We start from the raw sequence: 12,342 nt of genomic DNA, 5'->3' as shown, positions 1-12,342 counted from the left end.
GGTGGACGCCTTTAAGCACAGCTCACAAGCAGTTTAGTATTTCTGTACATGAGTGTATGGCAGGGAAGCTCACTTGGAGGGAGTAACATCATGGAAGGGGTGTTTCCAGCTCTCTCACCTTTTGCCCTTGGAAGCCTGATAAGGACCTATGGCTGGAGAGGGACTGAGAGCAACACCATGGGGGGGGGGTGTTTCTAGGAGTGTGAAGCTCCCTTGTTATTTTTACTATTGGATGCTGTGGATTGTCTAAGTAATCTTGTCATATAGTACTGGAATGTGGGTTTTGGGGTATGTTATTATAGTGGTTATTGCTTTGCTATATTATGAAATAGTTGCTACAATCAAACCTTGGCTGTCAAATGTAATCTGCTCCGGAAGCCCTTTTGGCTTCCAAAATGTTCGACAACTGAGGCGCAGCTTTTGATTCCTGCACACAAGCGGAAGCCGTGTTGGACGTTCAGCTTCCAAAAAACGTTCGAAAACCAGAGCATTTACTTCTGGGTTTTCAGTGTTTGGGAGTCGAAACGTTCCAGAACAAAACCGTTTGGGAACTGTGGTTTGACTGTACATTATTATGAAATTGCTTTGGTAGTACTTGTTTGAAATGCACCCTGTTTCTTTGTGTAAGCCGTTTCGTGCATGATTTCTTTGTGCATGGGATACTGTTGTACAAGTGAAATGAATGAACAAATGAATCTTTTTTTTTTTTTTTGAGGCCTCTCGTGGCTTGGAATGTTGATGCACCTGTCCCTAGGGTGCTAGTTGCATGCATTGTATTGGCCATCTTCTTGGGAATTTTAATGCCCGGTACCTGCTTGGGAAGCTGCCTTATAGCAGACCAAACTATCTGTCCACTTCAGTTTAGTGCTATCTATCCCAAGTGTGGGCAACATTAATTTTTTTCTCAAAGGCTGCATTCCCTTGCGTGTAATCTGTCGGTGGGCGGAGGCACATGCTGGCCGTGGGCAGGACTACAGGCAAAAGTGAATGGGACCCCTGCCTCTTTCAGAAACACAACCCCTCCCCTAGTAAGCTGCCAGGGGAGACCTAGATCATCCTGGCCAGAGGTCTGAACTGACCACACCTGAGGTCAGTAGGCTAGCTTTGGGGGGCACAGCACTATCTCTGTACTCGATCACCTGATCGCCACACCTGGTGCTTGAAGTGACTTTCCTCTGTCTGAGGGTTGGACTGGCCCTGCTAAGGACATGAACTAAGGAGCAGGCCCCATAGAGGTCTGTGGGGCTTCCTTCTATGTAAACATGCTTGGGATCGTGCTGGAAGTCACTTTACACAGGGATGGGGAACACGTTGTTGAACTCCAGATGCTGTTGAACTCCAACTTCCATCAGCTCCTGCCAGCATGCCCAGGAATGGTTTGTTTTATTATTATTATTTATGAATTAAATTTATATACTGCCCTTCATCTGAGGATAACAGGGCAGTTCACATAAAAATACATGGTGGGATCACTGGAACTCAGTTCCGGCACCTCTTGAGTGAGTGCCATTGCCATTATAAGAGAACAAGGTGAGGTCTGACACCTCTTTTTCTAGAAAAATAGCACTGGTGGTGAAGTGTAGGTGGGCTCCCACGAGGCAAGACACAGCGATAACAGCAAGAACCTTTATTGAACAACATAACTGGGAAACAGGGGCAAAGCAACTGCTTATATACACTCCTGAAAGTCTGGGCTACTCCCACTCCCAGCGTGATTGGCTGTCTAAACTTCCAAGCTGCGAATCACGACTCAGAGTTCAAGGGCCAATGGCAGAGGCCCAAATTCTGAAATGTTCTATGATTGGACATCATGTATCAAATCAGAACACAGGAGTTCAGAATCCTTAGTCCAGACTCAAGCTCAGGCAAACACAGACCACTGAATACATAACAGGTGGGATATGTCCACTGGCATCTGGTGTGGCCACAGGTTCCCCCATCCTAACCACCTCAGTTGCCTGTGGTATAAATCATCCATAAAACAAGAATCTGCAGCGGGGATCTTGTTCTTAAGTGTTCTCTGGGTTGAATCCAAAGAGGGAAGCCAAGTGTGAGAAAAGATTTCAGAGGAACACAGGCTTATGCTACATTTGCAAAGTCCCCTTTGTGGTAGCTTAGGAACAGTGTTTAGACATCGTTGGAGTTTTGAGCTAGTCCATGTGAAATGTGCTGCCCTCCAAGCAAGTTGCCTTGTTTTCTGCTGCTAAGGAGCAACGTTGATGGCTGTGGCTGCACAGCAACCGCAGGGAAGGTTATTGCCGTGTGCTGTGCAGCACCTGCCAAATATCTATGCAGCAACATGGACAGACTCGCAAGGAATGTGATTCCACTGCAGCAACAGAAGAGAAAGTGCGATGGAGCAGCCTGGTCAGAGCGAGCAATGGAGCTTCTCCTCAAAGGAAGGGTCTGGGGACTGCCGGGGGACAATCCACCAGGAACTTTCTGTATCCAAACCCTGTTGCGTTTACATGAAATGCAGTCGTTGAGCAAGAGCACAGCTGCGATCTTGCTCAATTCCCATTCAGATAAATCCACTGGGGAGGAGGGTGTGGAAGAAGATTCTGGAAGATCGGGTCTTTCAAATTTCCCAGGTATTGCCACTCCTTTGGTTGGTGTCCGTTAGCAAAGCCACATCAACAGATGGAATCCAGAGAAAAGACCTGATAACACCGCACCGAGCAAGCTTTAAACAAAGCAGTGTATAACTGGAGGAGAAAGGAACGGAGAGATTATGTCTTTCCTACTTCAGGCCTTGTATATAGCAGGGAGACATTAAAGCAAACATACAGAGGAAAACTCCCTCAAAATGCCACAGCCAAGCTACCCCAGCACACATCATGCCACTCTGCCTGGTTGCTAAACAGCACCTCCACCCCTCTTGGTTAGTTGACTTTAACCCTAATAGAATTAACCCTTAATTTGCACATGGAAAGATCTCTGCTGCTTCACTTACAACAGTGTCAAGGATCAGTTTGCTCTGTCACTTCAGATGCTGTGACTATGTCTGTTTGACATAAGACTATTAAGCCAGGAGGCATTTGGAGATGCAGCTGCCCCTCTCAAAAAGGGATAAAAATCAGTTGCAACCAGGAAGTGAAGCGGAGATGGAAACAAAGAGCACCTTCCTACACAAATGTAATATGTATTTTGTGTACACACAACATGCCCTTGTGGGTGTTACCAGATTCAGCTGGAACAGGATATTAACCGCTGTTTCCTTCTTTACCCAGCTTCCTAGGCACAATGGCATTCTGTTGGCTTTGAGACGGAACTGCATCTGGAAACACATAGTGGACCACAATGACCAAATAGCCACCAATGACCGTCACTCCTTGTGGTCCTTCGCCTTTATCCACTGTGTGACCCAGAGTTTGGGGAAATCTTTGCCTGTCCCTTTCCACTTTCCAAGTAAAGTAACTGCAATGTGACAGGGGTGTGGAAATGTGCCCCCCCCAGCTTCTCTGCCTGGCCCTTGGAGACTCTCCCCAGGCCCTGCTTACCTACTCAGCATCCTCCTTACATTTGCCTTGCTGGGACATGAGCTGTGATCACACCTGCCAGATTGGAGGATGGAGCATGCATGTAGAAACATCTGGCTTTTGTGTGCCCACTGTAGTCACATCTGTTGATCCACCCGCTTTTGTCTCTGGCCCCATCCGCAAAAAAAAATGTGGTATCTGGCTCCCAGAAGCTTGGAATCCTTGGAATGAGAAAGCTTTGTCACTCCCACAAGGCTACATGATAGCATAGTGGCTACATGCATACTGGGCAGTTAGGGGAAAGGCTAACACATTTTCCCTAAACAAGACAGCATTTCCACTTTGAGAAAGCATGTAAACTGTAGATTGCCTTGTTTTTGTGATGATTGTGCACATTTATTTTCCTTCGCTGAGTGTGTCTCCTGGTACATGCAGTGGTTATTTAAAAAAAATAGCATGGAAACAATCAACCCGTATAATAAAAACTGTGAAACAGCATTATAAAAACCAAAATAAGGAAGGTGAGGACACAAATTCAGCAGTAGCAAGGTTTGATCTTACTGGGAGGGGGTGGGGAGAATCTAGCTCAGTCGGCAGATGTCAGGGCCATGAGTTCGAGCTCCACATTGCAGGGGCTCAGACTAGATGACTCTTGTGGACCCTTCCGACTCTCCAATTCCCTGATTCTAAGAAAGAAGACAACTAATAGAAGATGCTGTGTGTATGGCAGAGGAATGTCAACACATTTTATAAGCTCAGGAAAAAAAGCCCTGCAGTACTGTGTTCAATGGAGCAGACTCCCCAGGAAACTGTGCACAGGGTAAAGGGAAAGGGAAAGGGAGCCCTGACCGTTAGGTCCAGTCGGGGACGACTCTGGGGTTGCGGCGCTCATCTCGCTTTATTGGCCGAGGGAGCCAGCATACAGCTTCCGGGTCATGTGGCCAGCATGACTAAGCCGCTTCTGGCAAACCAGAGCAGCACACGGAAACGCCGTTTACCTTCCTGCTGGAGCAGTACCTATTTATCTACTTGTGCTTTGAGGTGCTTTTGAACTGCTAGGTTGGCAGGAGCTGGGACCGAGCAACAGGAGCTCACCCCGTCACGGGGATTCGAACCGCCAAGTCCTAGGCTCTATGGTTTAACCCACAGCACCACCCGCATCCCTGTGCATAGGATAGCTGACCCTAATAAACTGGGTATTATGCTACAGGCTGCCTTTTGGTGTGTTTTGTGTGTGTGTGTGTGACATTCCTTGTGTGGCGAGTGCTGTCAGGATGTGCCCCTGCATTTCAAAGTTTATCACTAAGCCACTATTTACTAGTTATCTGTTCACTAGTTTCTGCAGCGGGTCCCCCCCCCACACACGTGACAAGCATTTATCATCTGCTGTTCAATAGCTAGAGGTGGGCAGAAGATCTCTGAGTGATTTGCAAATGGATTAAGCAATCGGCTTCCAATTGTCTAAAAAGCTTGCCCTACCCTCAAACTAAAAGAAGAAGAAGAAGAAGACTGGGGTGGGGGTGGAGAGAGAAACCAGGAGTGAGTTTCTGCATTAATTTAAAGGATTTGTGATCTTGGTTGCTGGTATTGATCAGAAAGTCCTGCTCTGAGCATGTGCACGACTTAGTTCTAAGCGTTTGTCCGCTGCCTGAGCATTTTGCACCTGGCTCCCGTGGGTGGAGCCCCAGAGTTTTAGTGGCAACAGGGAAAAAAGCAGATCCCGCAAGCCTGAAGTCTGCCCAACCCCTGCAGTAAGTAGCCTAGCCGTTTCCTTTTACTTCTACTATTGGAGGGTTTTGGAGCGGGCGGGCGGTGCTTTTGCAAATCCTCTGCTAGGAATGTGTTCAGGAGCAGGCAGAAGAGGAGGGGGCGTGCCTGAGATTCAAGGTGGCGTCCTGCCCTGCTTGCCTATGGCAGCCTTCGCCAACGTGGCGCCCTCCAGATGTTTCCGACTACAACGCTCATCAGCCCTAGATCTGGAGGGCACCGGGTTGGCAAAGGCAGTTAAGGCTTAGCTGTGTTTTTATATGCTCCATTCAGAGGTTATCCAGATTGTGAAGAGCCTTGCACCCGGAGAGGAATACATACGGAGCACCAACGTAGTAAGCTTTTTTTTTTCCACAGAAAAGGGGCCAACATTAAAAACAGCCCAGTGCACATAGGATAATAGAATTTTTAGAGCTGGGAGGCACCCAGGGGTCATCTAGTCCATTCCCCTGCAACGCAGGAACATAAACCATGCCGGAAGGAGCATTGGCCCCTGATTTAGAGGTCTAAGAATTGCACAGGTGAATTTTTAACATGTATGAGCACAATCTCGGAGCAGAAAAGCCTCTCCCTCAGAAGCCGCCTGTCAGGCGAGGAGGGGGCGGCGCCTCCTCTCTCTAAGCAGCCACCGAGGCAATGCCAGTAAGCAGCCGCTAGGGGGAGCGTGGTGGAAACGAAACGCCGCGCATAGTAACTTCGCTGAATTGTCAAACATTGTCACGGTTAAAGGGGCTGAAGAGAGACAGTGATCGCTCAGGTAATGTGAGAGCCGCAGACTTTCTCCTCCTCGTTATTTCCGGGCATTCCGATTAGTCTCGTTTGAAAAGGTTTAATTCAGACTTGCTTGGGAGCCTCTTCCCCCCACCCCTGCGCCCATCTTGCCTTTTTAACGTTTTTCTAGCCGCTCTTAATAATAGTAATAATAATAACAACAACAAATAAAATCCGATCCAGGCTGCAGAAGACGGTGGGATAACTTCGAATAAAGCAAAACCATTTTCCCAGCGAAAGAGAGAATGATCAAAGCGTGGCCATAAATATCCTCGATGCTCCTGCTTGCAGTCTGGGCTAAGAGCTTTTGAAGCAGCGGGGGGGGGGGCGCGGGGGCGAGAAGCCCAGGAGCATAATTTTGCAGAGAGAAAGTCCATTGAGACTGCAGTGCTGCTATACATGTCTGCTCAGCAACTGAGGCCTTTGAGTTCAATGGAACTTGCTCTCAGGTAAGTGTGGCTCTAGGATCTCACCCTGAATAGATCTGCTGTCAGGTTAATTACGAGGCTTGAAATGTGGCAAGGCGGATGTAAGGTTTCTCCTGACTTGTGCAGAATTTGCCTGGCCCTGCTTCAGAAACAGTTTCTGGACAAGAGGGCTTTGGGGGAGGGGGTGGGGGGGAGGAGAAGCCTCTAGCGAATGTTTCAAATAATCACCACACTGTATTTCTAAATCACATTTGTTTTCAGTACGCTTGAATACCTGGAGCCAAAAGCAAAATTATGCAACTCAAATACAATTTAAAAAATAAATAAATTAAGAGGGTTGACTAAGAAATCCACCCATTTTTATTTTATCAAAATGGTGGTGTTTGCCATACATTCTCTTTACTCTGTCTCCAAATTATGCCAAACACTTTGTACTTTGAAGGGGGGAGAAGCATGCTTAAGAGTTGCAATCCACTTAATCCTGAGAGTATGTCCCATTGAGCTCAATAGGGCTTACTTCTGAGTAGGCATGTAGAGGCTTGCACTGCCAAGGAAGTGAAATTTGCTTTAAAGGCTTTGAAGGCTGTTGTTGTTGTTGTCATTGTAGTTGTCCTCTTGGCCTCATTGCTTGCTTTTAATTACTTCCTTTGAATGGGCTTAAACCCCCCCCCCTTTGTTTCCAAAGGATAGAACACTGTATGTTGAGGTAGAAAGGCTGCCTTTCAATGCAGCTTGCAGCCCATCTAGGTGTGTTATTCATGTGATAAACTGTGTTAAAGGTTGTGCTGGTAAACAGATTTTTTTTGACAGCATTGGAGATTTCTATCTAAAACAAGCCATTGCAAGAGTGGCAGGATCAGGAGGAGCTGCTGGCCTTGCACCCCTCTCAAAGGCAGTTGCCCTCTTTTTGTTTCCCTTTGGGTACAGGCCTCAGAAAGCAATTCTACACAACACCAGGCAGAGTCCTTCAATTCCAAGAAATCTTTGGATCTCTTCCCCAACCCTTCCCCCAATTCCACAAGTACAGTACAGACACCCAGTAGTAGCTTTAACCCTTTTTGTTCAAATCTCTGTGTTTACTTATCAACCTTCCTTTTTTCCCCTTTTCTTTTTTAACTTCCTTCTTGTTTTTGCCAAAGCAGGCCCTGAGAGCGGCCTGGTCTTTTGCCCATTCTATTTTTGTTCCACTGATTGTGACCAAAAGCAAGACTGCTGCTGAATCATGATCCTGGTTTTCTTACGGAGCATGTTTTTTAAAAGCATTTTATTTGACGAAGTGATGGGAGGCGGGTGGACACTTAAGTTCCCTGGTCTTGAACATGTTATACTTGGAAGTCTAATCCCCCTCCCCGCCCACATAAATTTGTGTTGCTTACTTACCTATGTGGATGTGCCAGGCAGATTCACTAATGCATTAGAATGCTAAACTATCCTCCCTTTTAAATTAGCAATTCAAAGCCTATGATTGTATGCACACTTACTACTAGGGAGTAAATCCTATTAGTGGGGCTTACTTTTGAGTGAATATGCATAATACTGGCTGCATGTAGCAACCTTGCAAGTTAGGATTTTGTAACTACACTGCCCATTCAGAGTGCCATCTGTTGAGCCTAGACAGAAAGTAGTGTGTGGACTGTAACCTGGTTTAGGGCTGCTGTCCTTAACACCAAAGAGGGAGTAAGTCTGTTGAACACTATGAGACTTGCTTCTGAGTAAGCATGCATAGGATTGCACCACTGGGGGAAAAAATTATTGTAAATGTAACCCTGTGCATGTTTACTCAGAAGTCAACCCCACTGTATTCAGTTGTGTTTATTCACAGGTGAGTACATATAGGGTTAAGGATGCTTGGCTGAAAGCAAGCAGCACCCTACTTCTGAGTAAATGTACACTGCTAATAAGACAGAGAGCTATGTGGAATCTGTGTCGCAAAGAAGAAAGCAGGTCATAAATCTGTATTTCCAAACGCAGGCGGGTTAAGCTAAAGTCATGCATCCTGTTTTGGGATGACTTTATGCCTTTTGGGAACAGCTCATACTTCATATGACATATCTTGCATTGCAGCTGGCATTGGAAATTTCCCATGTAAGTTGGAGAAGATGACCTCTTGTCATCACACTCCGTCCACCCTCAAACTCTATAAAAAGGGGGGAAAGGAGCTCAGAGGCTGGCCTGCCCACCAAATGCAAACTCACAGCTTTTTCTACCATCTGTTTTAAGCCAACAAATCCGAGGACTTTGAATTGTGCTAGTGGGAAATGTTTCTGTCCATGTAGGCGGAAAGTTTGGGGATTTGGTTACACAAGTCCTTTGTCCCAGGACATTTTGCCCAAAGCACCATTGAAATGTACAGCTTCACCTGGAGTAAATGGTAAGGGCTGTATTCTCGACTCACTTACCTGGGAATAAGCCCTTTGCAATTCAATAGGACATACCTCTGAGTAGACAGGGTTAGGATTCGGCCCCACTAAACTCAATGTGACTCATTTCTGAACATGCCTGGCTACTTCCCAGCTTTGAAAGGGCGAAAGTGGTGTTATGTATTTATCAACTTTAAAGGCAACTCGAACACACGGCCCCCAGGTGTTGAAGTAGTCAGAACCTTTGTCTGGTCTGCAAACCAAAAAAAGGTTGCCCTTGCTTAACCCAGGTATCTAAAGGGAAATAAGAAATAATTCACTTTAACTGTGAGCTTGTTCGGAAACCTACTGGACACAGAGAGGCGTGTGTTGCAGTGTCACCCACTCCAGGTAAATATCTAGCTTGGGGGAGGAAATCTCATGTTTTCAGCCACTGTTGGGGTGGGGGTGGGGAATGCATGGAGGTTAATCTGCTTTTCCTGCTCGCTTGTTTGAAAACGTTGCAGTATAGAGACGGGAGCTGTTTTAGCTCTGGACGGTCACTTGACCCTCCACGTTACCGGTCTTGCGCGTGGTGCTTGTGAGCACAAGTGTGGGGGCAGAGGGCAGTCCTCCTTTCAAGGGGTCACCCCGTTTAAAGTGGGGAGGGGAGGCAGATGGGGCGGGACACAAAAGCACCCCCTTGTTCTATAATCAGCACCTTAATGTAGCCAATTGTTTCAGGATTCCGTCGTGGAACGTTCCCGGGAGGGAAGCATTGTGACGTCAGCGCACCTACTAATCCTCCCTGCTGAGGGGGAGCCTGGAGCCATGAGGTCATCGCAGCGGCCACTGTAGCAGCGCCAGCAGCAGCTTCAGAGGCCGGCGGGGTTGGGGGGGAGGGGAGCTGGCCCGAGCAAGGCCGCCTGGGATCCCGCAGCCGCACTCCAGTTGCAACCCGAGGCTGCCGCCGCCGCCGCCGAGTTCCTCCGCAAAAGCATGGAGGAGGCCGACGCGAAGGAGCTGCAGGTCGGCTCCTGGCTACCCGTGCTGGTGGAGCAAATGGTCAACGACACCCTGGTGGTCACCTTGAGCTGCGGGGAGAAGCGCTTCACGGGGATCCTCCTGGATTGCACTAAAAAGTAGGCACGCGAATTGCTTTATTCTCCCATTTCCTCCCCCCTCGCCCCCTCTCCGCCACCGCCACCGCACGCGCAAAACTTCCAAAAAACGCGGGGGAGGGGAGCGGGGATTGCAACGGAGAACTTTGCCTTCCCCGCCGGGGCCTGCTGCAGGGCGAGGGCAGAGCAGCTGGGCAGGAGGAGGGATTAGGCCATAATCTGATTAAAGAGTTAAAGTTGCATGGCACGTTGCAGTGGGGGAGGGGAGGAAAGTGCAGAGAGGGGGTGGGGTGGAGAGGCTGGCTTTTCTTGCCCCTTCTGAGCAGCAGGTTCTGGTTTCATTTTCTGTTCGAAATTCCTCGTGGAAGTAATATTTTCTTCTCTCTGAAAGCCAGTTTTCAGATTGGTGCAAAAGGCTTTCGGGTCCTCTGAAAAGGTTTCTGCAGTGAGCCATAATTTCTGTGGGTGCATGTTCTTTTTGAAAATGTGCATCATATAGAGAAGAGGGGGAGAGAAGAAGCATTGCTTTCACCTTTCAAACCAGCAAACTTCTGTGTTTCCTATGTTGGAGGGAGGGGGGGTTGCCTCCAAATGTTGCAACTTTGCTAAAAGTTTTTTCCTCCTTTCCCCCCCTGATAAAGCCCCACTTTGTGCTGCCTATGGGTGGCTGTTGGTGCAGCAACATGATAACCTCATGATGTCACATGTTGCCATAATTACAGACTTCTTTGTTCAAAAATATTGCACACTTCAGAAAGCCTTTATCTTGAGTTGAAACAGCCTCAGCTTGTCATTTTTCTTTCTTTCTGAATTTAGCAAAAGTACCAACGTTGGAGAGAGAGAGAGAGTGTGTGTGTGTAGGAAGGAAACCACATAGGTACATAATATAGAGGAAAGCAGCAAAGCCCCCCCCCCCCTTCCCAATCTAGGGTTTATTATGTTTGGTGAAATCCCTGCAAATGAACAAAGGTTGGTGCTTTGTGTTTGTAGTAGAGAATAATGTTATCCACATGTAGTATGTATAAAATTGCAAGCTTTGTAGGATTATCAAAATGAAAGAATTTCATGTGCATAATAAATAAAGCTCCTAATGGTTTGTTAAAGTGCACATATAAGGTCCTCTAATAAAGGAGCCTTGTCTTGGCCAAACCAAAGCTGGAAAAGCAACCAATGATAGAAAATTGAGCTTAACCATGTTATTGAAACACTCCTTTCTAAATAACCTGAAATGGCACTGATTCTCTCTCCCTTCTGCACACATTCTTTTGTCCTAAAATAGCCAAAACTTCTTTGGAATACACCCACTACCCCAAACTGCAAATTGAGAGTCTCTACAGCAGGGATCACAGGGCACTCCTCAAATATGGGCCATTCTGTTTTCTGATGAGAAATTGTAAATAAACACCTGCCACTTCTGGAGGCCCCAAATTCATTTTCTGTAATAAGGACTTGATCTTGGTGACAGCTTCGCTGTTCCCCCACCCACAGGCAGTGTGCAGCCATTAGCCTTTGACAATTATCCTGCAGGCGTTATCTCATAATTAGATATGCCAGCAGCCATTAATAGAAATGGCATGTGATTTTAACATACGGCTTCATGTGCATTCCACCCCACCCCCGGAGTGAATATTTTTCATTATTTTCAGCATGTAAACATGCACTCCGTGACCAAACAATGTAAAATTTGCTTCATCGGGAGACACGATATTCAGTTTAATGGTGGGTTTATGTGGCTCTTCTCCCCCCTCCCCCACCTTTCTCATTGTCCAGGTAGCTAAGTTACTGCTTCTGATATTGTCAAACTAGCCACAGAAATGCTTGCATTATGTGTCCAGCCATTGCTGCAGCTGTATTGATTTCTTCCTGGCACCTGAGACTCTGAAGCAAATTAACATGGGCCACAGTGCACTGGGATTTTTTTTGCGTGCAATCCCTGTTGGAACACATTGGAAGGCAGGGGCTCTCTCACCAAAGCCCTTTGAGTTTCCACCAGACAACCAAATGAGCAGTTTTCATGTGTGTTTGTACATTGTGTTGCTTCTCTGCCATTCTGCCTCCTCCTCTGTATAGGCAGTTCCAGCCCCTTGAATGTTGGTTTCTGAGATTCACTCTTTTTCTCTCCTGGCTGTTGCATTATTTCAAGTTACACCACCTCCCTTTTTCAAAAACATTTTTTTTTTTAAGTACAAAGCACACTAATGTAACCCACTCAGTTTAAGCTTGCTATTTAACTTGGTGCAGAATTAAGGCTGAATAGTTTGATAGCATTGCATCCCCTGTACCCGGGGCCTGTGGGCTCTCGGTTGCCCTCCAGCCCTTCTTCTGGCTCATGGGACTTTCCCCAGCCCCCCCCTTTAACTTGCTCTGCTTTGCACCCTCCTTGAGTGTTCTTGCCTAGCTGGGATGTTCCCTTGTGCTGTGATCATGCTACTTGCTT

General features: G+C 47.1%; 1 protein-coding gene and 1 long non-coding RNA gene across 6 annotated transcripts in view; both read left to right on the top strand.

Annotated features, from left to right (window-relative positions):
• The window catches only part of LOC128414096 (uncharacterized), a 270,502-nt gene that overhangs the window by 229,185 nt on the left and 28,975 nt on the right, over positions 1-12,342 (top strand). The window lies entirely within an intron of this gene.
• PWWP2B (PWWP domain containing 2B) overlaps positions 5,023-12,342 on the top strand; it is a 52,792-nt gene continuing 45,472 nt past the window's right edge. The window contains exons 1-2 of one of the 5 annotated variants that reach the window (XM_053388811.1): positions 5,023-5,230; positions 9,529-9,926. In XM_053388811.1, the coding sequence (XP_053244786.1) occupies positions 9,784-9,926 (143 nt within the window). In that variant the 5' untranslated portion in view covers positions 5,023-5,230; positions 9,529-9,783. Of the gene's footprint in view, positions 5,231-5,916; positions 6,004-6,356; positions 6,467-8,648; positions 9,196-9,484; positions 9,927-12,342 lie in introns of those variants that run through there. The other 4 variants (XM_053388808.1, XM_053388809.1, XM_053388810.1 and 1 more) reach the window with 4 other exon arrangements.

The sequence above is a fragment of the Podarcis raffonei genome, chromosome 5 (genome assembly GCF_027172205.1).
Source record: "Podarcis raffonei isolate rPodRaf1 chromosome 5, rPodRaf1.pri, whole genome shotgun sequence".
NCBI lineage: Eukaryota > Metazoa > Chordata > Lepidosauria > Squamata > Lacertidae > Podarcis > Podarcis raffonei.
This window is presented reverse-complemented; position numbering and strand designations above follow the sequence as displayed.